This window comes from Cadophora gregata (assembly GCF_030347475.1).
Source record: "Cadophora gregata isolate MNR1 chromosome Unknown scaffold_1, whole genome shotgun sequence".
Taxonomy (NCBI): Eukaryota; Fungi; Ascomycota; class Leotiomycetes; order Helotiales; family Ploettnerulaceae; genus Cadophora; species Cadophora gregata.
Window position 1 is genome coordinate 2422419 of NW_026695924.1, and position 22234 is coordinate 2444652.

Sequence of the window (22234 nt, forward strand, 5' to 3'; positions counted from 1 at the left end):
TATTTTGCTAGGATCAGAGGCGAAGGTTCTACGCGAAAAATTCAACATCATCTCGCCCCTCCTACGCGAAATGATATTGAAACTCGTGGATTTGCTGCCAAGGACTGCCCCAGATCTGGTCAAGCCTCAGAAGCGGGGAAGTGTGATGGGGGTATTGCCGTCGTGTAACCTTTATTATCCCGATCAACATACAGCCGTTCTAACCGTCCTTATACAGCAGCGTCTACTGAGCTTCTATTTATATCGTAATATCTGAAGGGTCGAGCCGAATCCCACGTGGTGTCGAGTAACGTTTCAATCAACCCAACTTTGAACAATTCGCACTGGACGTTCTGCCTGTATGGCATGACAAGTGGTCAACTGAGAGACAATTGGTCTCTTCTTCACCTATTGCTGCAAGGAAATACAGAGGGTTACTACGCCTCACAGTATCAATAGTGGGATATGACGATCCGTTCTCATTAAACAGATTATGTGCTGTGCCGGTAGTGTTACTAGTGTAAGAATCCGGTAGTTGCGGATCAAGGGACCTTCCACTTCATAAGCAGTACACCAGTAACGTGGACGAGATGGCGTTCCATTCTTTTGAATTCTTTGATTTGGACGAGCCCAGAAGTCCATTTCTAGACCTAGTACTTCTTTGTTTCAATCTTGCCCTTCGTCGTCTGGATACTATGGCATCCAATCTGTTCAGATACCTGGCTGTCTTGGTTGGGGCTCTCCCTCTGGTCTTTTCTTCCAAGCCGGTACTGCAGCCTACACCACCTATGGGTTACAACAATGTATGTTTTCAATCACTTCCGCTCTTTATCTTTCAGACCCTCAGCTGACTTCTTCACTTCTAAGTGGGCAGCTCTCATGTGTGGTTTGAACGAAACCGTTTTTGTTGAGACCGCACAATTAATGATCAAGTATGGACTCCTGGATGCAGGATATACTAGAATTAATCTGGATGACTGGTAAGTTCTTTCGAGCTATCTACGCTCAAATGCCAGCTTCGAGACCCTCAAAGAAAACCATGCTTATTCCTCGTTACAGTTGGAGCACGATGTCCCGTGCTGCCAATGGTTCCATGGAATGGGACACCCAAAAGTTCCCCCATGGACTCCCTTGGCTCACAAATTACCTCAAAGAGCTGGGCTTCATTCCCGGGATCTACACTGATGCTGGAAAGTTGAGCTGTGGTGGATATCCAGGAGCCTTTGCATACGAAGCTCAAGACGCTCAAACTTTCGCTGACTGGGGCTTTGAGTATGTCAAGCTGGATGGTTGCAACATGCCCACAGGAACTGAAGCCGAGTACAAATCAGTCTATGGCCGTTGGCACGATGTCCTAGAGGACATCAGACAAGACACCGGCAATCCAATGATATTTTCCGAGTCGGCACCAGCCTACTTTGCCGAAGCTACCAGCCTCTCGGAATGGTACAAAGTCATGAACTGGGTACCTAAATTTGGACAACTCGCTCGTCATTCGCGAGACTCACTGGTCTTCAATTCTACCCTGTACTGGCCAAATATCACGGGATGGGACTCAATCATGTTCAACTACGGCCAGGAAGTGCGACTTGCTCGGTATCAACGCCCGGGGTACTTCAATGACCCAGATTTCCTGAATGTCGATCATTTCGACTACACTTTGGACGAGAGGAAATCGCACTTTGCTCTGTGGTCGTCATTTTCTGCACCTCTCATCATCAGTTCCTGGATGCCGAACTTGAACTCCACCGAAATCGAATATCTGGGTAACGCGGAAATCATAGCGGTTGACCAAGATCCACTAGCCTTACAAGCCACGCTTGTCAGCCAAGATGGAACTTGGGATGTTTTGACGAAAGATCTCGCAAATGGAGACCGTCTGCTCACGGTTCTAAATCGGGGAAACAATACGGCAAGCCATAGCGTCTCCTTCGTACGAATAGGAATTCCGGATCTCAAAACGATTCATATCAAGGACCTATGGACTGGGGAGTCTACAAGCGCCTTCACACAAGTGACTGCACATGACGTTCCCTCGCACGGAACAGCCATCTTCAGACTTTCAGCTGCAAAGGGGCGGTGTGGTAGCATACCAACAGGCATGATCTTCAATACATTCTCGCTCAACACTTTGACTGCTTCATCTGAAGGAGTAAGTTGGGCGAATTCAACTGCTGTAGATGAGCAAGTCTGGCAAGCAAGAAGTGATGGGACAATCAGGACGATTGCTGATCCATCAAGCTGCCTGACCGATTCTAGTGGCGAGACGCTCATGCTCGCAAGATGCTCAAGAAGAGCAGCCCAGAAATGGGACTACACCTATTCTGGCAATGTCCTGAGTCGGATCTCAAGAATGTGTCTCACTGAAGCTGATGATGGAACTGCGACACTATCTACTTGTCTCGACCAAGTGAATAGTCAGGTCATTGCTCTACCCGGTGGAGTAAAAATAATTGGGAGCGACTGAGTATCGACGTGTCAACCTGACCAAGTCTCAACGATCACCGGCACACAAATGTTGGAGCACATGAGACCGGGTCAAAGTTTCCATCGAGAAAGAATAGAAGAACGCAAAAGCCAGCAATAAATTTTCACTTTTTCTCCCCCAAACCCTTCCTCTTCTACCATACAAACTCCTCCCCAACCAACTCCTCGCTAAGCTTCCACAGCTTCTCCTGATTCTCCAAAGTTGTCGCATACTCTCTCACCTTCACCTTACTCACATCTCCATCGTCCAAATACTCTCCGCTAAACTTTTCAAGTTCCGGATCCAGCGCTGCAACCAGAGTAGTTGCACATCCCTGCTCCAAAGTCTTCCTTTGAGCACGAACAAATTTTCTCCCTTCCTTCGCTTCAGATGCTGTCATTCGGGCGAGACCGTCGGCTAGGATGGCTTCATCACTGAGCATATGAACTTGGAGGTTTGAGAGGATAGCTGTATAGTTGTCAGAAGAGGGAAAGATGAGTGTTGGGCTTGTTGATTCGCAAAAAGGAAGGAAACACTTACAGCCAGGATTCAACGAGAACGCAAATCCACCGGTCTTCTCCATCTTCCTAGCAAGACCCTTAACAAACAGCATATTTGCCGTCTTCGATTGTCCATATGCCTCCCACTCATTATACGTCTTCCCATCCTGATCATCAACTGTCAGCACAGATCAACTCACTTCCCAAAACATTCCTCCATGTTCCATCTCTATCATTTGCACACGCAGGAATGGAAAGCGGACAGACTAACCCCAAAATTCCAATCTTCAAACCTCACACCACCATGAGCATACGCACTACTCCCCACAACCACCACCCTCGTGCCCCTCTCCAACAACTTCCCCCTGAGCAAATTCACCAGGAGAAAATGTCCCACGTGATTCGTCGCAAGTTGGCTCTCAATCCCATCCACACTCTTCACATACGGACAAGCCATAATCGCCGCATTGCAGATTAGGATATCAATCTTCTCAACTAAGGCATTGATCTCTTTAGCTGCAGCGCGGACGGAAGCTTGAGAGGATAGGTCGCAGGCTATGAATGTTGTTTTTACCGACAGGTGGGAGGCGTTGATGGCAGCTATAACAGGTTGGATTTTAGGGAGGGAGCGGCCGGTGAGAATGAGGTGGGAGGGGAGGCCAGAAGAGAGGGTGAGGGCTGTTTGGGCGCCAATCCCGCCTTCTGAGGGACCGGTTATGAGTACTGTTGGGTATGTTAGAAGGACCAGCGGGGAAGTTGGGAGGTGAGAGAATAGACTTACTTGTTTTGCCTTGAACGCGGTCTTTGAAGGCTGCGACTACCTCGTCTCCAGTGGAGGAGAAGGACCAACGAGTCATCTCTTGGATGCTGAGTTATTATTAGGAAATGATATTGAATTTTGAATGTGCAAGGAAAAAGGCGACGGTGAAGTAGTCTTGGAAATTGTGGTGGAAATATGGATGGTGTTATTAGCAAGTGACTGGTGAACAAGTCCTCTTTGTTCCAAAAAGCCCTGTGTATCTTTCATATATATACACCATTCAAAGCCCGAGTAGTTGTGGCAACTGACAAAATCTAAGGTCTAGCGGTGATGTGGTCGCGGTGGACATCATATCCCGGAGAGAACAACCTTAAGTCCGGGATTGGGCTGTCAGCACGTTGCATATTGTGAGGCAAATTCTGGCACAGGACATCCTTACACGTCATTGTGTAACGTCTATCAAACTTCTAGGTACTGATCTGGATTTGGGCTTCCGTTCTTGTTAGGACGAACTTGCTTTGATGCAAAAGGGGGTGGATGTTTACAGCTTTTAGCCGAGCTGAATAGAAGAGAAATGTGGGGCAAGAAATTCTGGCTTCGTGAGAGCCCGGGTCCGTCGCAACTCTTGTTCATGGCTTGAAACAAGGTACTTAAATTCACCATGACCTCAAATTTGTGCGACCTAATGGCTTTGCCTGTCAAGTCTCCAAATACATCTTGTAGCTTTCTGTTCTGAGTTGCGCTTCTTTATTTACCTTGAATACAAGCGAGGCACGGTTGGGACAGTTTTCAGCATCTCGTTTGGTGACAGAGGAACCATATCAACAACAACAGATGATACTGCAATCACTATCAATGCTTTTCATGTCAGAACAATACAACTGATTTTTAGGCTCCAGGTCAGACATTGCCAAACATAGTAGATCCTCATCCGCCACATACAACAAACCTTATGCCACCTTAAGCCTTAACCGCAACTGAACCCAACCCCGGAATCCACTGACACTCGCACTGCCCACTCGTAGCATTATACACAGGCTGCATCTCCGGTACGCAGAAGTACCCAGGTTTCAAGCAACTCGGTCCAATGGGAGGAAGTGTCGGGCGAGGACTTATCGGCGTGAATGTCGTTGGTGTTGGCAACGAAGTTGCCAATGGAGTTGTCGGTACACTCGGAACAGACGAAGGCCAACTGAGGTTTGGGGGCTGGAAGATGTCAATCCATTCACACTCGCATCGACCTGCTGTCTCGTTGTACACGGGGTGCATCTCGGAGATGCACATGATGCCTGAACCTGAACAACTGGGTGATGGATATCGTGATGGTGTGGCACGTGCTACGAGGAGAGTTGCGGGCACGCCGGGTTTGAGGCCCGGTATCCATTCGCAGGTACATTTTCCTGTAGTAATGTTGTATGTTGGACGTTGTTCTGAGATGCAGTAGGTATCTGGGCAGCTGGGCTTGATTGGTGTTGGCTTGATGGATCCAGGTGAAGTGGGAGAAGATGTTGGCTTGGGGTTAATGGGAGCTGGCGGTCCAAAGCCAGGAATCCACTCGCATTTGCACTTCCCAGTAGCTTTATCGAACACAACGTGTTGCTCGGAAATACACATGGTATTTAGACAAGCAATCGGGAGTATTGCTTTTGTAGGCTTTGGCAATGGGGAAGTGGCGGGGTTTGCTTCTGCGGCGCGATCTTGGATCAAGGTTGGTTCGAGACCAGAGATGTATTTGCAGAAACAGCTGTTGGTGGTGTAGTTGTATGTAACTCGCTGCTCTGCGATGCACATCAGATCAGGGCAGTCAGGATCGCAACCGCATGTATCTGTGTCAGGATGGTACACGACATGGTGGTTTTCGAGGCACTTGAACTGTGGACATGTTTTCGGTATGGGATTGGTGACCTGACAAGCACATTTCTTCGTCAAAGGATCTTAGATCTTGTGGCATCCTGCTGCGCAGAAGATTGTATTCGGACACTCGAGAGGAATAGGCTCGCAGGAGCAACTCTGTGTCTCCGGATGGTAGACTGGCCGTGTTGAAGAAGTGCACTTGATCAGAGGACACGCTGAAGGATCCCGGTATTGCTTATCTGGCTCACAAGCGCAGTGCGTCTTTTCAGGATTGTAGACGGCATGGTATTTCTCCTTGCACCGAATGGTTGGGCAAGTCTTCGGATCAATATCTTGTCTCTCAGTTACTGTTACCGCTGGTTCGAATCCGGGAATCCATTCACAGCCGCACGTGCCAGTCGCCTGATTGTAAACAACGTGCATCTCGGCAATGCATAGCAGCCCAGATCGAGAGCAGTCACCTGCAGGCGTTTTGACCGGTTTCGGGACTGAGATAAATTAGCTGTTTTGCATCAAAAAAACGGGATCGTGGGCGGATTTGCTTACCGGTTGATAAAGTTGCAGGACCTGGACCAGGCAGCGCGAGCGTGCCTGTCAGACATGCTGTCAGGAGAAGCAAAGGTTGGAAGCGCATGGTATAAGGTACAGAACTTCAAGGTCTGAAGTTGAAGCAGATAGAGAGTTTGGAATTTGAAGAAGGACGGCCTTATGAGGTGTCTGATCTCTTGAGATAAGAGTCAAATTAAATTGATCCCATTCCATACTTTATTCTGTTTCTTGTATGTTGCACCGTTCGGGAATGTTGCCGCAGATATTGCCGACGGGTTATCCAGGCTGATCTCGAGCTGCAAATAGGAGCAGCTTGGCAAGCGGAGTGTGACATTAGCCAATGGAGTAAATCTAACAATTGTCAATACCCCGGATTTTCATTGGGGGGACAAGGTAGGCACGGCTGAGCCTAATAGCAGGAAACAACTTTTCTGTTGGCTCAGGGTCATTTGTTCTAGAAAAGGTCACGGAACTTTGGAATGCATCTATGTTTAGCTCTCGCTACGCAGTTTACATCGTATTAGAGTGTTACCTGTACTCCTTCCGGTGACTTTCACTGTTGCTCCGACGGTATTTGACCTGCTGGTCTCCGTCGCACTCGATCTGCAAGATTGAAGCTGTCACAGATGTTGGAAACTCGTATGATTGAGGGGTTTTAACCTTTCCGGCCGGATCTGGAGCTTTCCCTGCCGAAAGTTTGTCCATGCCCACCCAAATCCCTTGCTTTGTTTCAGTCCTCCATGCTACAAGCAATTCTGGTCAGTTGAGGAAATTTCGAGGGGATGGTGGGTCTTGCCCAGAAGAACAGAACTCAAGTAAGTCTTACAGGCCCGTACTAAGACACAGTTCTCTCATATCCCATGATGTTAGCAGGAATTCTTGTACACACCTGCTCAGTTTCGAGTCGAGGCCGTTGTTGAAGATCTTGCATTCTCATTGGTATCGGAGAAGTTCTCTGGTATGCAGTCTATCGGCCGATACTGTAAGCAGCTGAATATCATCTCACTCAGGTGCGAGCAAGATTTCAGCTCGGACTATCTTCCCGACTCACATCTGCGAATACCTTCTGGATAATGAACTGTGCCACAGGTATGCTTACTGCCAGCCTCTGCACTCTCGATACTCTAGGCTCATTGCTTCATCTGAGGTCTGCTGCCCAAGTCGGAGTTGGTCATGGGGAGCCGGTGCCGCCGATAGATGACTTCTTTCAGTGAGCCGTATTGACATGGTGTGAGGCTGTCAATGCTTACCACTCATCTTGTCTCCAACAATCCCGAGTTGAGCTCAGGAGAGATTGAGGAGTGCGAAAGTCTCTTTCTTCTTGCAGTCTGAACCAAAGCTTAGTTGAGATGAAAGCAATTAAAGACTTCAAAGTTGACTACCCAGCACTGGTTCAATCTCCAACTCAAGCATTATTTATGATGCTACGTCTCTCATTCAGCTATTATGCGAAGTTCAAATGTTTAGAGGAGTTTTGGAAGAGGATTACAGGGAATCTGTCTTGGATTCTCTCGACTTGAAATCCCGGGCACATACCCAAATGAACAAGGTGATAAGCTTGGAACCGCTGTCTATCTCTTCGACTATCAGCTCAACGGCATCTGATAGACGATACCGTCTACCTTTCGAAGCCGAATTCAGCCTCGGACGGACGTTGGCATTTCTCTGCGAAGGTCACATGAGAATCCACCACAGGACGTGCCGGCACCTGCACGACGTCCCACACAATTCCCAACACCAAACCAAAGTTACTACACAAAGGCCGTTCAAGATTCATTTCCATCTTCATTCTCTCGCATCCCACGCACACTCATCCCTCTGTGTCAAAAGTTGCACAGGGCAAGGTAGCACAACGTCCCATGACGAAAGCGTAGCTGCCGTGCGACACCAAGTTGTGAGCGAGAATCACCACATAGCCAATCAGTAGGATCGAGCTTATCATGTCTCTTCTACGATGAAGGAAATTGTGGTGGTTATGAGGGGGAATTTGGAGGGACATGAGTGAAGCGATGGAGTGGAAAGAGTGGGAGGGGAAATTGACAAGAGACTGATGATGAGTGAGGCTGCTTTCTGCTGTAGCATACAGATTGCTTGTTCCATCAAGAATCCATGGAACTTGTAGCTGAAGTCTTTCCTTCTACAAAGAAGTCATGCTTTGATGAGACCTTACTCCAGAAACTTGATATTATCACTTCCCAAATGCAAATAAACTACAATGCCAGCACCAAGCAAACCCATTACCGGTAAGCAGCACATCAACCTCGCCCTCATCTGCGGCGACGGCCTCCCCATCAGCGGCCTCCTCACCACCTTCCGCAACGTCCTCGACCTCATAACCCAAACTCCCTCCTGTCCACCTCTCATCAATCTCCCCATCCCAGCAGACTTAGGCTATTCCTGGCGTCCCGACAAAGAATCCTTCTTCCCCTACGGCCCCAAAGAAACATTCTACCCACCATGGCTCTCCGTCACGGACACAACTCCAGTATCGTATCCTGGATATGGAAAGAATCTTCTGCGAATTAGACGAGAAGTGGCACAGCCCGGCGCACTAGTTGAGGAGCAGAGACTTGACTTGCTTGAAAGAATCAATGTTATTATGGTGCCGTATCAGACTCACTTCGAGAACTGGTTCGAGGAAAATGATATTGATTGGGTGTGTGCGGTCAATATGACACTATCTGACGCTGTGCCGGTGACAATGGCGCTTCATCGCGCTGCGGAGCAACGATGGGGAGGTGGTCGACCAGGTGGGGTCTTGTTCTGGGACCATGACTTGCTGAGTAGTTATGCCGTACATGAGAAGAACGAACGAGTGTATCCACTGAGACCAAATGAGTTTACGCTTGTTCCGCAGGCAGTGCCGTGGCATCTATGGGCGATTGTGTCGGATGTGCTTCTACCAGAAACACTATTATATCCAACTGACCTGCGGCCGCTTGTTGTTCCCAATGTCTTACCTGTATTTCCGAAGCATGACATTGCGATTCCAGCATCGAGTATCTTTTCCAGATTTCTCTCTGGTATCGGTGTCTTAGATGGTGTACTTGGCGGACGTCCAATCTTGCTTTGTCCGAATCGCATCTTCCCCGTCAAAGGCATCGAGATCTCCGTCCGTGTTTTGGCTGCTATCAAAGCGGTTTCTGTCAAGCGAGGAATGGAGATCCCGTATCTGTTGATCTTTGGAGATCCGGAAGAAGATCCGCAATACGCAGCGGATTTAGAACTCCTTACTGGGCACATGGGACTCACAGATGATATTCGGTTTCTTGGCGGCGTCCCCCTTGCTTCTGGAGTCAATGGGAAAAGATTGATACTTGACGAGAAGGATCTGCTGCGGCTTACTGCTGCTACTCATGGCGGCGTTATTTACACACCCAATACTACGAATGTTGAAAGCGTCGGCTTGGGTCCGGCTCTGGCGTCCATCGCCGGTCTTCCATGTATGGTGTCGAAGTTTAACGCTCTTGATCAAGTCTACGGGGATGGCTTGAATGTCATTCGACTGGATTCATCCAGTCCGCATGACCTCAAGGCTGCGGCCGAAGCTTATGTGGACTGGATGCTAGCTTCAAAGCAGGTGTCTGTGCCAGTAAGTCAGCGAGGGGGTTGGTCAGAATTGATGCAGCAGAATAAAAGCTTGATGAGAAAGAAATTCCCCGTGAGACCATGGAAAGATCTGCTCATTCATCTCGCTGGTGAAGGAGGAGTGGATCATGATTTGATATTGAATGCTCAAGAGGCATTAGTGATGGTTGAAAGCATTTCTCCAAGGATGTGATGGGATGTATGTGACCCAGGGGCTTTGGGGGGCAATGCATTTCGATAGGACCATTCACATTCTATCATTGTAAGCTTTTAATTGTCTGCTATAACTATACTTGCACGTGTATTGTCTATTTTCGTCACCAATAGGAATTTCGGATTGCCATGGTGAGCAAAAGCGGCGGTCGGTGAACTTGAGTATCTGTGGGATTTCGCTTTCAAGACAATGGCGTTCAATTTTCACGGGCCCAACATCGCTCTCTGAAAGGTAACTCCTTGCCTTCTTTCTCTCTTGTACCAAATTTCTCTGCTTTGTAGTCCAAGTATTCCTGAATTCGAAGATCGGCATAGGATTTGAAATCGAAGTCGGTACTCGAAACCTGAGCTTGTACAAGAGCAGCAACACCCCTATAATACGGAGTCAGGTCATCGCCTTCAACTCAATGTACGCACTCAATCTTACCACACATAGCCCGGTACACCTCTGAATTTGTCCACTTCAGCGCACATTTCGTCAAGGTCTATCATGCCATTTTCGGGGTTCCGTAGGCTATTGTACGTTGATGTATACTCCGTTAGGAATCGTCTTCGTAACGATTGGGATGGGAGAAGGGTGTAGTCGCATTCATACCCAGCCCATTCTGAGAAATGGGAAGCAATGTCGAAAGCGGCGGGTGCTGCCATTGCGTATTCGAAATCGATGAAATCGACCTTTTCGACATCTTCCGAAGAACCACCCTGGCTATCCCTGGGTCTAATGATAATATTTCCTGCTAGAAGATCACAATGTGTGAAGACAAGCTATAGTACATCAGTACCAATCAGGTGATAGTCCTTACACAGCATTTTGATAACTCACCTCCGGCATGCCTTCCACATACGTCTTGCAGAACATTGATTGCATAAGCCCTCCTTCGATACCCAGTCGGCGCAGCAACTCCTTCTCTTCTTCTGTTGAATTCGGTAACGCTGATAGCCATTTACTCAGTACTACCCACATATTCTGTCTGGGTGGGTAATCCAAGGGTAAAGTAGCATGCCACTCGGCCACTTTTCAAGTGTTAGCCTGAGATTGCAATGTATTAAACATGACTCTAGTCAGTTTCTAGGTAGGCATTTTTCTGTTGAGCCACAATCTTGGGTCGCGAGTCTCGCATCGAAGGAGAGAAATCGTACATACTGCGTCGAGCAACCCCACGCCAGACAGGTTCCAAAGCCAGGTCACTAGGTGAGCAGACTTTGCCGGGGACAAAGCCATATGCATACCCGTTGTTGAATCGGCAAATGATGCGAGGTGCCAGCCCATGCTCGAACAGAATCGTGTGGCAGTCGAGCTCCCCTATGTGGCCACAGTCAGAAAGGAAGCATCTTTGGCTGACTGCAGGGCGCCGTACATTCCCTATCTACCAATGTGCCCGAGCTACCACCATAAAGGCGTATCAGAAGAGCCTCGCCGGTTTCATTCACGTCCATATCTGATTCTTTCTTCGTCAACTTAAAGAGCTACTCATAGTCAGATATCTTCAATCTGGCACAATTGCAGGACTGGAGCACGACGAGACAGATGGAAGACATACCGTGTTGTTCACGCCTCCTGTCAATCTTTGGAAAGCGAAATACTTCCATGGTGGCGTAATTGTTTTGATAGTAGCTAGTAACGACTCAAAATCATTCTGGTCGCAAATCAAATCGATAGTCTGTATTGCTGAACCCATGATGGCGATTGATGGCGATTGGCGATCTAAAGAGCCCGTCGTCAATCGTGGGCCGATGTTAGAATTTTGAGGTTGCACGCCCTTCGCAGTTGCCGAGTTCGTACATAAAACTTGTGTCACCCAACTTGGCCGACACCAACTCCCAAGTTCCGAGCAAGTACAAAAAGACAGCTCTTCGCAATGTCAACAGCTACAGCCCGTCCAGCCCCAGGAGAAACGAGCCTCGCGGCCCTCCTCTCGACACTCAAAACAGCACTCAAACCGGACACTTTTGTCTTCCTCACCCTTCCCGGTGGACAATCACCTCCGCCATCACTCTTTGTCCAGATGCTATTCCGAGAGGTGAGTCTAAATGGCTTCAATATCCACAATGATTTCGGACATTCGGGTTTGAGATAGCAGTAGAGCTGACTTCAGATTCCGCTGGCAGGACGAGGGGTTGACCGTCATCACGACACAAGACTCGGCCGAGGCTCATAAGCTGGAGTACATATTTCCTTCCAAGATGATCACCTTAGATTTACATTCAAGCTTGGAAGCAGTAGGATTCATGGCTGCAATCAGCGCGAAGTTGACTGAGAGTGGCATCGGCGTCAACCCTGTCAGCGGGTTTTTGTGAGTTGCTGTACACCTGTCGTCAAACGTGTACAGCCCCTCAACAGGATACATATTGACCTTTCCGGCAGCCACGACCATTGCTTTGTACCATTAGGCAAAGAGAGAGAGGCTCTGAAGGTATTAGCGACCTTGGCCAGCGATTCGAGGCCAAAATGATGGAAGCACCTGAAATGAGAACCTGGAAGCTCCTCGTCTGCCACGTGATCATAACTACAGTACCCCACCTTTCGAGAGTAGGTAAGATGTCGGGTTTAGCCAGCCAGCCAGCATTTAATCATACAAACTTGCTACGTTACATGTTATCCTTCCGCAAGCTCGTTTTCGAAGCTTCGGGGTAACCTTGGCTCCCACATGTGATGTCAAAGCGCCTCCAGGCAAAGCAGAGCAACTAGCAATCCATGCACACCACTCCTTCCCTTGGTGCCTCCGCAACATTTATCTTGCTGATGTGTAATTAGTGTTATTGATTCTAGAGCCCCAACTCTGATATAAGCAGTGACTCAACAGGTTCAATCTTGGGAAAGCATAGACCATTTTCAACATCAACAATCAACACATCGAAATCACCTCAGCTTTCAACATGCCTTTGAAGCATCTCGACTCCCTCAATCGGGATGGTTTCGTACTCGTTCCCTCCATCCTCACACCGGAACAACTCTCCACACTACGCAATGCCAGCGCCGAAGTCATTGATTTTGCCCGGTCCGGCCAATGGCCCTTCGTCCGCACACTTCCTAAACAGTTTCCTCCCTGGAACATAGAACCTGGAGCGAATCCAGCTGCAGGCGGAATTTGGGGTGTTCAGTTCCTTATGCATCCTGACCTTCCCAACTCCAAGAAGTTCATCTCAAATTACTTTTCTGAACCGATCGTCTCTGTGGTCAGAGAATTGTTGGAGTGTGAGGACGATGATCTGGTTATGGAACTGTTCAATCTTCTGATTCGACCAGGTAAGTTTCTCACATCAACTGTTTTCCAGGCATTCTGGGAAGTAAAGAAACATCTGCTAACATTCAATTCAGATAGAGACTTTGAGCTGAGATGGCACAGAGACGATATACCAGCCACAGCGACCGCTGAAGAGGAACTTGAGCGTCTAAGACAGCCTGCCTGGTCAGCCCAGTGGAATCTTGCCTTGTATGAAGATGACAGTCTCATCGTCGTGCCTGCAAGTCATAAACGAGCGAGAACCCAAGTAGAAAGAGATGCAGACCCATTCGAGAAGGGCATCCCTGGAGAAATCAGAGTGCAGATGAAGCCAGGAGATGTTGTGTTTTACAACAACAATATCTTACATCGGGGAGCGTATGTCAGCAGTAAGGAACGCATGACACTTCATGGAAGTATTGGACACAGAGGTGGAAGTCGGTTGAGGGCGAGGAACGTGTTGCAGCATGGTATTGGGGAGTGGGTTCAAGACATCGATCTGAGCGGGCTTGAGGGAGCTGAGAAGGAGAGAGCGGTGGCGATGAGAAAGTTGTTGACGAAGCTGGGAGCTGAGAACACCGATGTAGGCTACTCATTACAAGAGTGATATCCTGCTCAAGGAATATGAACAAACTCTACAGTCGACGCCTACAGTCGACGCTATTGTCAGTTGGCGGCGTTGTCTAAGCTAACTAACAGAAAGTAATCATGTTTGGCTTTGCCTTTCTCGGGAAACCGTGACAAGATTCGCAACGTCCAATTCCAGCAAACGTTAAACTCCATCGGAGATAATCAATTCCATGGACATACGCGCCTTCCAACTGAATTATCTCAAAAGACATACCCGAAACCATAATGTTACGTCAAATGAGAACCCGCCCCGCTCATAGGTAGGTAGGTGTAGGTACCCACCACTGTTGTGACATGGGAGATGCGGGGCGGGTTTAAAGAGCTGCTTGTAAAGTCCGCCAAGGATGCAATGTCAGCATGTTAATTCCATCCCAATAGAGGGTCTCGCTAATGAAAAAGGACTTATTGTACCGCGGTCTGCATCATGATGCTTGCAGATTGGTGGTGACGACAATAAAGAGTTTGGTATAGAATGCTATACTATTCTAGGCTTGGGAGCCGAACTGCGTATAAAAGCACAAGATACTCCCTTCGAATCTAGAAGTCTTCACCTCAGATTGCAATTACATTGGGAGATAGAAAGTGGTACTTTTGATTTGAGCTTCAGGTATCACCGCATTGCTGTCCTCGTCGGCAAATAGCCCCTTCCCAATCTAGAACAACACCACCACCAAAAGTCCCTCTCTGACAAATACAACTTCAAAATCCTTTTTGATTCGATCTTCACTAAGAAAAAACCCTCCTCTACAAATTTCAGCAATTTAGCCTCATCTCACGTCAACTCTTCAACTCTCGTTCCCAACATGGTCAACGTTCTCGTAATTGGAGCCACTGGCTACATTGGTCAAGCTCTCACTCAAAGTCTCGTTCGCAGTGGTGACCGTAAGTAACTCCAAAAATCTCCTCCCGAAAAGACAGAACTCTTCTCTCCTCAAATTCGACTTGCTAACATGTGTTACAGATCGCGTTTTTGGTCTCGCCAGAACACCCGAGAAAGCCAAGTCCCTCGAGCGTGATGAAGTCATCCCCATCGAAGGTAGCATCTCTTCCACCACAGCCCTGACGCAAGCCATTGAAATCCACCACATCAACATCGTAGTCGACGTCGCCGGCGCAGACAAAGAATCGCACAATCTTCTCGCCCTCCTCAAGGACATCGGCGGCGAGCGTCTCACAGCAGCATCCAAAGCCGGAGTCCACATTCCCAAGCTCGGATTTATTTACTGCGGAGGAACATGGGTACCTGGCTCGTCCAACGCCCCAGTCAATGACTTGATGCCAGTCGCAGCACTCAACGCACCAACACCTCCTGTAGCACTGACTTCCTGGCGTCCTGTCCTTGAAAGAGAGGTTCTCGCGTCTTCGGATATCCTCGATGTGATGGTCGTCCGCCCAGCACTCGTTTACGGTCGATCATCTGCAATCTGGACATCTCTCCTCGAACCCATCCACGCCGCTGCTAAGAGTGGCTCAAAGACGGTATCTGTTGCTGCAGAACTTGATTCCAGGCCAGCACTCGTGCATGTCGATGACGTCGCAAGCGGTTTCCACGCTGCCATCGACAAGCTCCCTTTGATCTCAGGCACTGGCGTATATCCTCTCTTCGATCTCGTCACGAGTCAGGAGAGCATGCGCGATATACTGGCTGCTGCGGGTAGAGAATTCGGCTTCATGGGCACAGTGCAATTGGCTGGTGCTGGAGAAGATCTGTTTGCCCAGGCTATGGGCTGTAGCGCAAACGCTACTTCTGGACGAGCAAGGCAGATTTTAGGATGGCAGCCGAAGAAGTATAGTTTTGTTCAGGGGATGGATGTCTATGCGAAGGCGTGGCTAGCAGGTCAATAGATGCCAACTCAACTGTGATTCAGAGAGAGGACTGGGTGTGTTGAGACACGATCTAGGGGGGGGGGGGGGGTTGTCTGGATTCCAAGCAGACAGCTCGAGATCTGGCTAGAGGTTAAAGGAGTTCAAAATCTTCGGAGTCTTGAGTCCAATATAACCAGTGAGCTACTCTAGAGCAAAGTCTTTGCTCGTCCTTCAGTCCTTCAAACCGGGGTTTGTCTTGGTCAGTTTCCTTGGCTTCATCTGTTTACTTGTTAAGCGAACACCAAAGATATCTATTCAAGTCTTCGACATTCCTTAGCTAGTCGTATCCTACAAAAGATATTTGACATATGTCCGTGATTCGATCGTTTTTAATTTCCCCAAACCTCCCCTTGGCTTCAACATTGTCATGTCGGATCGTAAACTCAAAACTCATGAACTCCACACTCGTCGTGCTTGAAGCTTCTCTTGTGCAACTCTTATCATAACACACCTGCCGCTTGCATATTTCTACGTCGCAGCACAAAGTTCTTTTACTTAATATGATCTCATTTCGTAATCAAGAGAGCCAGACTCCTGCCCACGGTTTACCCACTCTCCACCACATCAACGAAAGCGGCACTCAAAGCAGTCATCCTAGCCATTCTTCGGCCCCGGAACATCAGGCTACACCACATCAAACATCAAGTCAGCAAATCACCCCACCATTTCACCAAACAACTCCTCATCTACAATATCTCACCTTGAAAAACTTCTGCTTATTCGCCCCCCTCTCTACCCTCGCCGCATACAAATTCCTCGCCCTAACCTCCATCTTCAACATCTTCTTCTCCATGACCCTAACAGCTCTCCTCCCCCCATCAGACAAACCAATCAAGCCTTTATTAGCGTTCTCACTCCGTGTGAGCGCCATGGCTGCGCGTCTGGCTGCTCTGTGTGTTTGGACGGTGGCGCTGAGACTGCTTTCGGATGAGGGTGAGGGTGAGGGCTGATTGGTGGTGTTTTCGATGGTATTCTGCGGAGAGGAGGGTTTGGTGTTGGGTTGATGATGGGGTTTTCGGGTTGAGGGGGTGAAAGAGCGATGACCGAGGATTCGGCCGGAGGGGAGATGGAGCTGTTTTGTGTCTGAATCGAAGCGTGCATCAAACATTCCCTCTTTCCCAGAACTATCCTGCGCTTCACAGTCTTCCTCACTGTCAAGTTCCCAAAATTCCCCGAACTCTTCCGACTCAATCACATCCTCAGGTAGACGGCAATGCCTTTTATCAAGTATGTGCTGCCTGATAGAAGCAGCTGTATCTCTGATTTGCCCGCAAAACGGACATTCGTGGAAGGTAGTGATGAGTGTTGAGAGGTAGACGAGGAATGTAGCAAGATCGATTAGAGAGGTTTGTTTGGGAATTGAGAAGTTATGGGCGGTGTGCAGATGCGTTAGGTTTGATGAGAGGGAGGGGGAAGGGTATAAACAAAAGAGGCACAAATTGGTACCTGTTCCTTCGTCTTGTGAACTGAGGTCTTCGGTGTCGCTTAATGTGAGGATTTCCACTTGGTCTTCCTCGGAATCATTTTCGGATTCTACTAGGTGAGCGATTGCTTGAGCGTGGACTGCTGATTTCAGGTGGTTTTGATAGGGCTTTGACTTGTAGAAATATTTCTTGCAAATCGCGCATGATTGGTGGAAGCCATCAACGCTTGCGTCTTCCGCTGGAGGGGTTTCTTCAACATTTGCGATACGCTCGTTGTAGATTTGGTAGGATATTGGTGGAAGCGATGTCAAGTGTCTCTTCAGATTATAGATGCTACATCTCGGTAAGCTTGGGATGAAGACAGTAGAAAAATAAGAGTGGATTTACTGCCAATCAGACTTGGCGTGTGTACGCTGAAGAGTATTGTTCTGAAAAGTTGTTTTGCAGATGCTGCATGTATATTGAGACGAGGCCGACGAAGCAGCCGCGGATGGTGATGAGCTTGACATAGTGAGATCAAGTCAATAAACCAGGAAATAAAAGATTGATAAGAAATCCAATACAGTCTTTGATTATGAGATCTATCAAGTGTCTTTTAAAGAAAGATATTCTGTATCTATATTGCAGTCAGAATTCCACGCTCGCTTAACATTCGGTGGTAACACGGGACTGGGAACCCAACTTTACCTTACATGGGGAGTCCAAATCATCAAGAATGACATGACAGATATGTACTAGTGTCTTATGACGGAGTATGAGTAGATACGTGCATATGAGACTCCATGGATACAAAGCTTGCTCGAAGGATCTGCAAGACATCGCTTGACGCCGTGATTAGGCAATTCGCTCCAGAAGCTTGGGTCGTGACTCACCGCGCTAAGGAAAGATGGAGAAGCAGAATTTTAGGATGCTTAAACTCTCAAAAGAAGCAGGTGGGAAGCGGACTCATATGTTACAGTCATCCTGGAAGATCACTCGCGGATGTTGATGGACACCTGTAGCTCGTTGGAAGGTTTGAAATGGAGGAGAAATCCAATTGCCCCCTCCATTGGAAATGTAAGATCTTGGGCTGGGCAAATACCCCACCACCCCTCTTTTACCACGAACCTCACTCTTTAGGTTGAGAACAAAACTGCAAACTGCAAACTTCAAACTTATCGGCATTCTCCCCCAATTTATATCTTTATCCAATTCCCTCCATCATCCAAGCCAGGTATTCACAGTCTATCAGCACAAAATCGGGATGGAAGGCGCCGACAACCGAATGTCTTATCTCATATCTCTAAGGCGGGGTCGGAGTGAGGTTGTACAGAATGAGCCAAGGCTGTTCTATGTTGCATAAACTGTTGAAAACTTTAAGACTATGTTGGCTATAGTTTACTTTGAATTTAGTCTTATCTCATTTCTTCTTCTCGATCTGAGATTTTTTTCATATTACCAACCCACACGTCTGGAAAATGACCATCCCACAAGCACCACCAAGCTCAACCTTCAACGTCCCAACTATTGACATAGCTCCCTATCTCCTCGAACCTTCATCCCCAAAAGCTCTCAAAGTCATCAACGCCGTCCGAACCGCCTGCACCACAACAGGATTCTTCCAGCTCACTGGACACGGAATTCCACGATCCTTACAAGACGCCGTGTTCAAGGGCTCAGAAGCACTTTTCAAATTACCCATGGATGAGAAAATGAAGATGGATAGAAGTCAGAGTGTTGGAGCTAGTAATAGAGGATATGAGGTGATTGGTGGCCAAGGCTTACAGGAGGATACATTACCGGATTTGAAGGAGGTGAGGACCTAACACCCTATCCATATCTGGTATTCCAAGCACAAAGCAGAAAGTAAAGCAAACAATTACAGGGATTCTACATCGGCAAAGAAATCCCCTCCACAGACCCCCGCGTTCAAAGAAACGCCTTCCTCATAGGTCCCAACCTCTGGCCCAATCCCTCGCACATCTCCGAATCTCTATTCCGGACCCCCATGACAGAATACTACACTCAGATGTACGCTCTCATCCTACAAGTCATGGCCATCCTCGCAGCAGGCATGCCCTACGGCCCTCATGTCTTCGACGAATTCTGTGACAATGACGCCGTGGCTGCGATTCGCCTGCTGCATTACCCGCCTGACAAGTCCAATGATGAGAGGCAATTGGGAGCGGGTGCACATACAGATTTCGGTGCTATCACGCTGTTATTACAGAATGAGCTTGGGGGGTTGCAGGTTTGGGATGGGGAAGGGAAGGGCTGGGTTGATGTTGTGCCGAATCGGGATGCGTATGTGGTTAATGTGGGGGATATGCTGCAGATGTGGACTGGGGTGAAGTACAAGAGTAATTTGCATCGGGTTGTGAATCGATCGGGGAGGGATCGGTATTCGGTGCCGTTTTTCTTTGATGGGAATGTGGATTGTGTGTTGAGGCCGCTGGATGGTAGTGATGCGGATGGGAAGCATTTGACGGTGGAGCAGCATATGAAGGAGAGGTTTGCTTCGACGTTTGGGAGGGGGAAGAAGAGAGAAGATGGGGAAGGGAACTTTAAGAGTTGAGCTTGAAAGATGTGCTGGGTACATGTATCACACCTCAAGCGATTTCGCTTCGCGAGGCAAAGTAAATACGAGAATTTCGCTGCCCAAAGTTGAGCTAAAATTCAAGTACCGATTTGAGTTAAAGATATTTCACTGGTCTTGTATGTAAATGTGGAGATAAACTTTCAGGTGAGTCTATGGCATTACCAGTTGATCACAGAAAGACGTTTTGGGCCACTGGTAAGGGAGTGCAGTGACGGCCAGTTCAGGTTCAAGAGATTCCATGAAATTTTTATAAGATTTGTATCGTCGTAGCAAGTCATAACCTTGTCGTTATATCCCATCTTGTCCTTGAACATATTCAACCCTAGATTTATCCGTCTTGTTTTTCATATGTGCCTCGTCATCAATTTCACCTTTCCTAAAGTCTCAAAAACGTCAAAAAACGATGCCTCCCCTCCCCTCCCTCTCCTTCCGTTGGATTCTCTCTACAGCATCGCCAAAGCAAAGACACCTGCCCCAGCCAACACCAACGCACTAACCACACCATTTCTCGCCGCACTACTTTCCTTCGAACTCGTTGCCGCAGGTGCAGGACTCGTTGCTGTAGGGCTATCACTCCCCTCTCCAGTCTTCGCAAGAACATACAACTCCCCTGACGAATCCGACGATACGAACAGCCGTCCCTTTCCATCAAGCGCAAGACCGACGGGCCGGAAACAGCTGCCTGGACAGGCGGTTGTGTCTGGGTTTGCGAATATGTCTTGAGCAGCAGTCATGCTTGTGCTTTCAGCGACGGGAGAGCCGTTCGAGAAGTCCAAGGAGACTACTTTGTAGCCGGCTGGGAGGGTGCGATCCCTGTTTGAGGGTTAGCAAAGGCGTGGAGAAATTCAGAGAAGGATAGGCTTACCAACTACCATGGAACGAAACATAAGCCTTCGTCCCATTGGGCAAAAAGATGATATCAAGCGGCGCAACATGCGCCTCGAATGTCAAGCGTGGTGGCACTCTCTCCTCCGCACAGAAGTTATTATCAACAGTCGCATTCTGCTCACTGGTGAACTGCGAGCCAACAGTCAAGTTATCCGCGTTCGGGATACTGGTATTCCACAACGCGTAGCACAATGGGTATCCGTAATTCCCTCCCTGATTCTCAGTCGATCCGTTGAGGAAGCCGTGGAAGTTGACTTCTTCGCCTGGGTTGGACTGGTGGATATCAACATCGTTGCGCTCGAGTTGGTCGACGGAGTTCTCAACAGAGTAGATACCACCTGTAAGAGGCTCTTCTGCGATACCAACTGAGTTGCGCAGACCCCAGCCAAGGAGGCGACCAGCGGTGTTGAAGTTGTAAGGGTCGGAATCAGATTTGAGTGCGGTGAGGTCGAAGGCTTTGAGTTGGGAATGTCCGCTGTCCAGACTCTCGGCAGAGAAGTCGAGGTTCGAGCTGCTGCCTCTGCTGACGATCAGTGTGCCAGGTTCTTTCTGTGACATGAGAAGTGTGCGAGTTGTGTGGTCGTCGTTATCCATGCCAATTATCAATGTGGTTTTGGTGTCACCGACGGTTCCTGCGGCAGCATCGTAGGTCCACGAGAATACTGCTTCAGATGAGGAGGCATAGAGAGTTTTGCCGTCGTTCGAGAGCGCGAGGCCATGGTTTAGCTGTTTAATTGTCAACTCCAGACGCACAAATTGCGAAACCAAGCCATATATGGCAGATATGTAAAACCTACATCAGTAGAATTGATCAGGAACGTTTTCATAGCTACATCCAAGCAAGTGCTGCCTCCATCATCGAAGGCAAGGTGGATCAACCCCGCTCCCTGCTGGATAACCAAAAGGTTTCCCTCACTATCAAACAGAATGCTTCTCGGCTTCGTGAGGCCCTTTGCGATGAGCTTGTGTTCCCACCCTTTCGCAAGTACTGGCTCCGCGAAGTTATTCGTCAAGTCGCATGTCGCTGCCTCTGCTACTCCCAGAAGGACCGTCCCCAGAGCCAAGATGTTGCGGGTGTCAGGCTTCATGATTGCGGGGTAGAACAGCTAGCAAGTCGGTATGTGGATAAAGAAGAAAGAAAGTGGAGGAGCGCAGTGGGAATCGAGATTAAGACAAGGGCCAAGAGAAACTCGAGAGTAATCTTTACTCACCTTCACTTACCAGAGCCCTCCAATACATCTTGTCACTATGCATGATCAAAAGCAGATGTCCAAGCAAGCAAGCAATCAAGACCCAATCCCGATAACGATCAGTCTTGGCATACGTTTCGAGTCGACCCCGCCCCCACCAAACCGCCACTGACGTTGATGAAAGATCCTTGTACCATAACTCTATCATGATAGGAAGGGTACACTTTACTTTCACATTAACTTTGAAATAGAAATAGAAGAAGAATTTAAGCATAAATAAGGCTGCGACTAGAACGCAACACCACCAGTCATATGTGAATCTCGCCCTTTCCTCTCCGCGAGGGCCCGCAAGGACAAGTAGCTTAGTCTTGTTCCTGGTCCATCGTTCTGTGATACAAAGAATTACAGATTGGCTGAGGAAGTGCAGGCTGTCTGGAACATATTTCTATTGCGGTGAGGAGGGGCGGAGGGTTTCCTCCCGAAGCCTGCCAGAAGCTAGGCCGAACGGATTGTGCTTCGCATTA

The 22234-nt window shown here is 48.3% G+C and overlaps 11 protein-coding genes across 11 annotated transcripts; 6 read left to right on the forward strand and 5 right to left on the reverse strand.

Moving 5' to 3' along the window:
• Positions 1 to 674: 674 nt before the first annotated feature.
• ONS95_000803 (uncharacterized protein) lies at positions 675 to 2446 on the forward strand (the record flags this gene model as incomplete). Its single annotated transcript, XM_058493976.1, has 3 exons — positions 675 to 782; positions 847 to 959; positions 1039 to 2446. The coding sequence occupies 3 exons, from the start codon at positions 675 to 677 to the stop codon at positions 2444 to 2446; spliced, it is 1629 nt and encodes a 542-aa protein (XP_058364178.1).
• A 154-nt stretch (positions 2447 to 2600) lies between these two features.
• On the reverse strand, positions 2601 to 3803 carry ONS95_000804 (uncharacterized protein; the record flags this gene model as incomplete). The annotated part of the gene is made up of 4 exons (XM_058493977.1): positions 2601 to 2914; positions 2987 to 3113; positions 3218 to 3669; positions 3728 to 3803. The coding sequence occupies 4 exons, from the start codon at positions 3801 to 3803 to the stop codon at positions 2601 to 2603; spliced, it is 969 nt and encodes a 322-aa protein (XP_058364179.1).
• An 863-nt stretch (positions 3804 to 4666) lies between these two features.
• Positions 4667 to 5497, reverse strand: ONS95_000805 (uncharacterized protein; the record flags this gene model as incomplete). Its single annotated transcript, XM_058493978.1, has 1 exon — positions 4667 to 5497. The coding sequence occupies one exon, from the start codon at positions 5495 to 5497 to the stop codon at positions 4667 to 4669; it is 831 nt and encodes a 276-aa protein (XP_058364180.1).
• A 2827-nt stretch (positions 5498 to 8324) lies between these two features.
• Positions 8325 to 9890, forward strand: ONS95_000806 (uncharacterized protein; the record flags this gene model as incomplete). Its single annotated transcript, XM_058493979.1, has 1 exon — positions 8325 to 9890. The coding sequence occupies one exon, from the start codon at positions 8325 to 8327 to the stop codon at positions 9888 to 9890; it is 1566 nt and encodes a 521-aa protein (XP_058364181.1).
• Positions 9891 to 10107: 217 nt separating this feature from the next.
• Positions 10108 to 11589, reverse strand: ONS95_000807 (uncharacterized protein; the record flags this gene model as incomplete). The annotated part of the gene is made up of 6 exons (XM_058493980.1): positions 10108 to 10282; positions 10338 to 10675; positions 10734 to 10924; positions 11055 to 11213; positions 11269 to 11377; positions 11452 to 11589. 6 exons carry the CDS (start codon positions 11587 to 11589, stop codon positions 10108 to 10110), a joined length of 1110 nt encoding a protein of 369 aa, XP_058364182.1.
• Positions 11590 to 11769: 180 nt separating this feature from the next.
• On the forward strand, positions 11770 to 12208 carry ONS95_000808 (uncharacterized protein; the record flags this gene model as incomplete). Its single annotated transcript, XM_058493981.1, has 2 exons — positions 11770 to 11931; positions 12020 to 12208. The coding sequence occupies 2 exons, from the start codon at positions 11770 to 11772 to the stop codon at positions 12206 to 12208; spliced, it is 351 nt and encodes a 116-aa protein (XP_058364183.1).
• A 579-nt stretch (positions 12209 to 12787) lies between these two features.
• ONS95_000809 (uncharacterized protein) lies at positions 12788 to 13741 on the forward strand (the record flags this gene model as incomplete). The annotated part of the gene is made up of 2 exons (XM_058493982.1): positions 12788 to 13157; positions 13230 to 13741. The coding sequence occupies 2 exons, from the start codon at positions 12788 to 12790 to the stop codon at positions 13739 to 13741; spliced, it is 882 nt and encodes a 293-aa protein (XP_058364184.1).
• Positions 13742 to 14567: 826 nt separating this feature from the next.
• ONS95_000810 (uncharacterized protein) lies at positions 14568 to 15609 on the forward strand (the record flags this gene model as incomplete). Its single annotated transcript, XM_058493983.1, has 2 exons — positions 14568 to 14646; positions 14726 to 15609. The coding sequence occupies 2 exons, from the start codon at positions 14568 to 14570 to the stop codon at positions 15607 to 15609; spliced, it is 963 nt and encodes a 320-aa protein (XP_058364185.1).
• A 330-nt stretch (positions 15610 to 15939) lies between these two features.
• On the reverse strand, positions 15940 to 18068 carry ONS95_000811 (uncharacterized protein). The gene is made up of 5 exons (XM_058493984.1): positions 17927 to 18068; positions 17742 to 17862; positions 17442 to 17670; positions 16331 to 17387; positions 15940 to 16254 (listed from the first exon to the last, which is right to left on the reverse strand). The coding sequence occupies exons 3-5, from the start codon at positions 17561 to 17563 to the stop codon at positions 16225 to 16227; spliced, it is 1209 nt and encodes a 402-aa protein (XP_058364186.1). The 5' UTR covers positions 17564 to 17670; positions 17742 to 17862; positions 17927 to 18068; the 3' UTR covers positions 15940 to 16224.
• On the forward strand, positions 18069 to 19787 carry ONS95_000812 (uncharacterized protein). The gene is made up of 2 exons (XM_058493985.1): positions 18069 to 18847; positions 18919 to 19787. The coding sequence occupies exons 1-2, from the start codon at positions 18512 to 18514 to the stop codon at positions 19606 to 19608; spliced, it is 1026 nt and encodes a 341-aa protein (XP_058364187.1). The 5' UTR covers positions 18069 to 18511; the 3' UTR covers positions 19609 to 19787.
• A 288-nt stretch (positions 19788 to 20075) lies between these two features.
• Positions 20076 to 21608, reverse strand: ONS95_000813 (uncharacterized protein; the record flags this gene model as incomplete). The annotated part of the gene is made up of 3 exons (XM_058493986.1): positions 20076 to 20445; positions 20498 to 21246; positions 21318 to 21608. The coding sequence occupies 3 exons, from the start codon at positions 21606 to 21608 to the stop codon at positions 20076 to 20078; spliced, it is 1410 nt and encodes a 469-aa protein (XP_058364188.1).
• Positions 21609 to 22234: the final 626 nt, after the last annotated feature.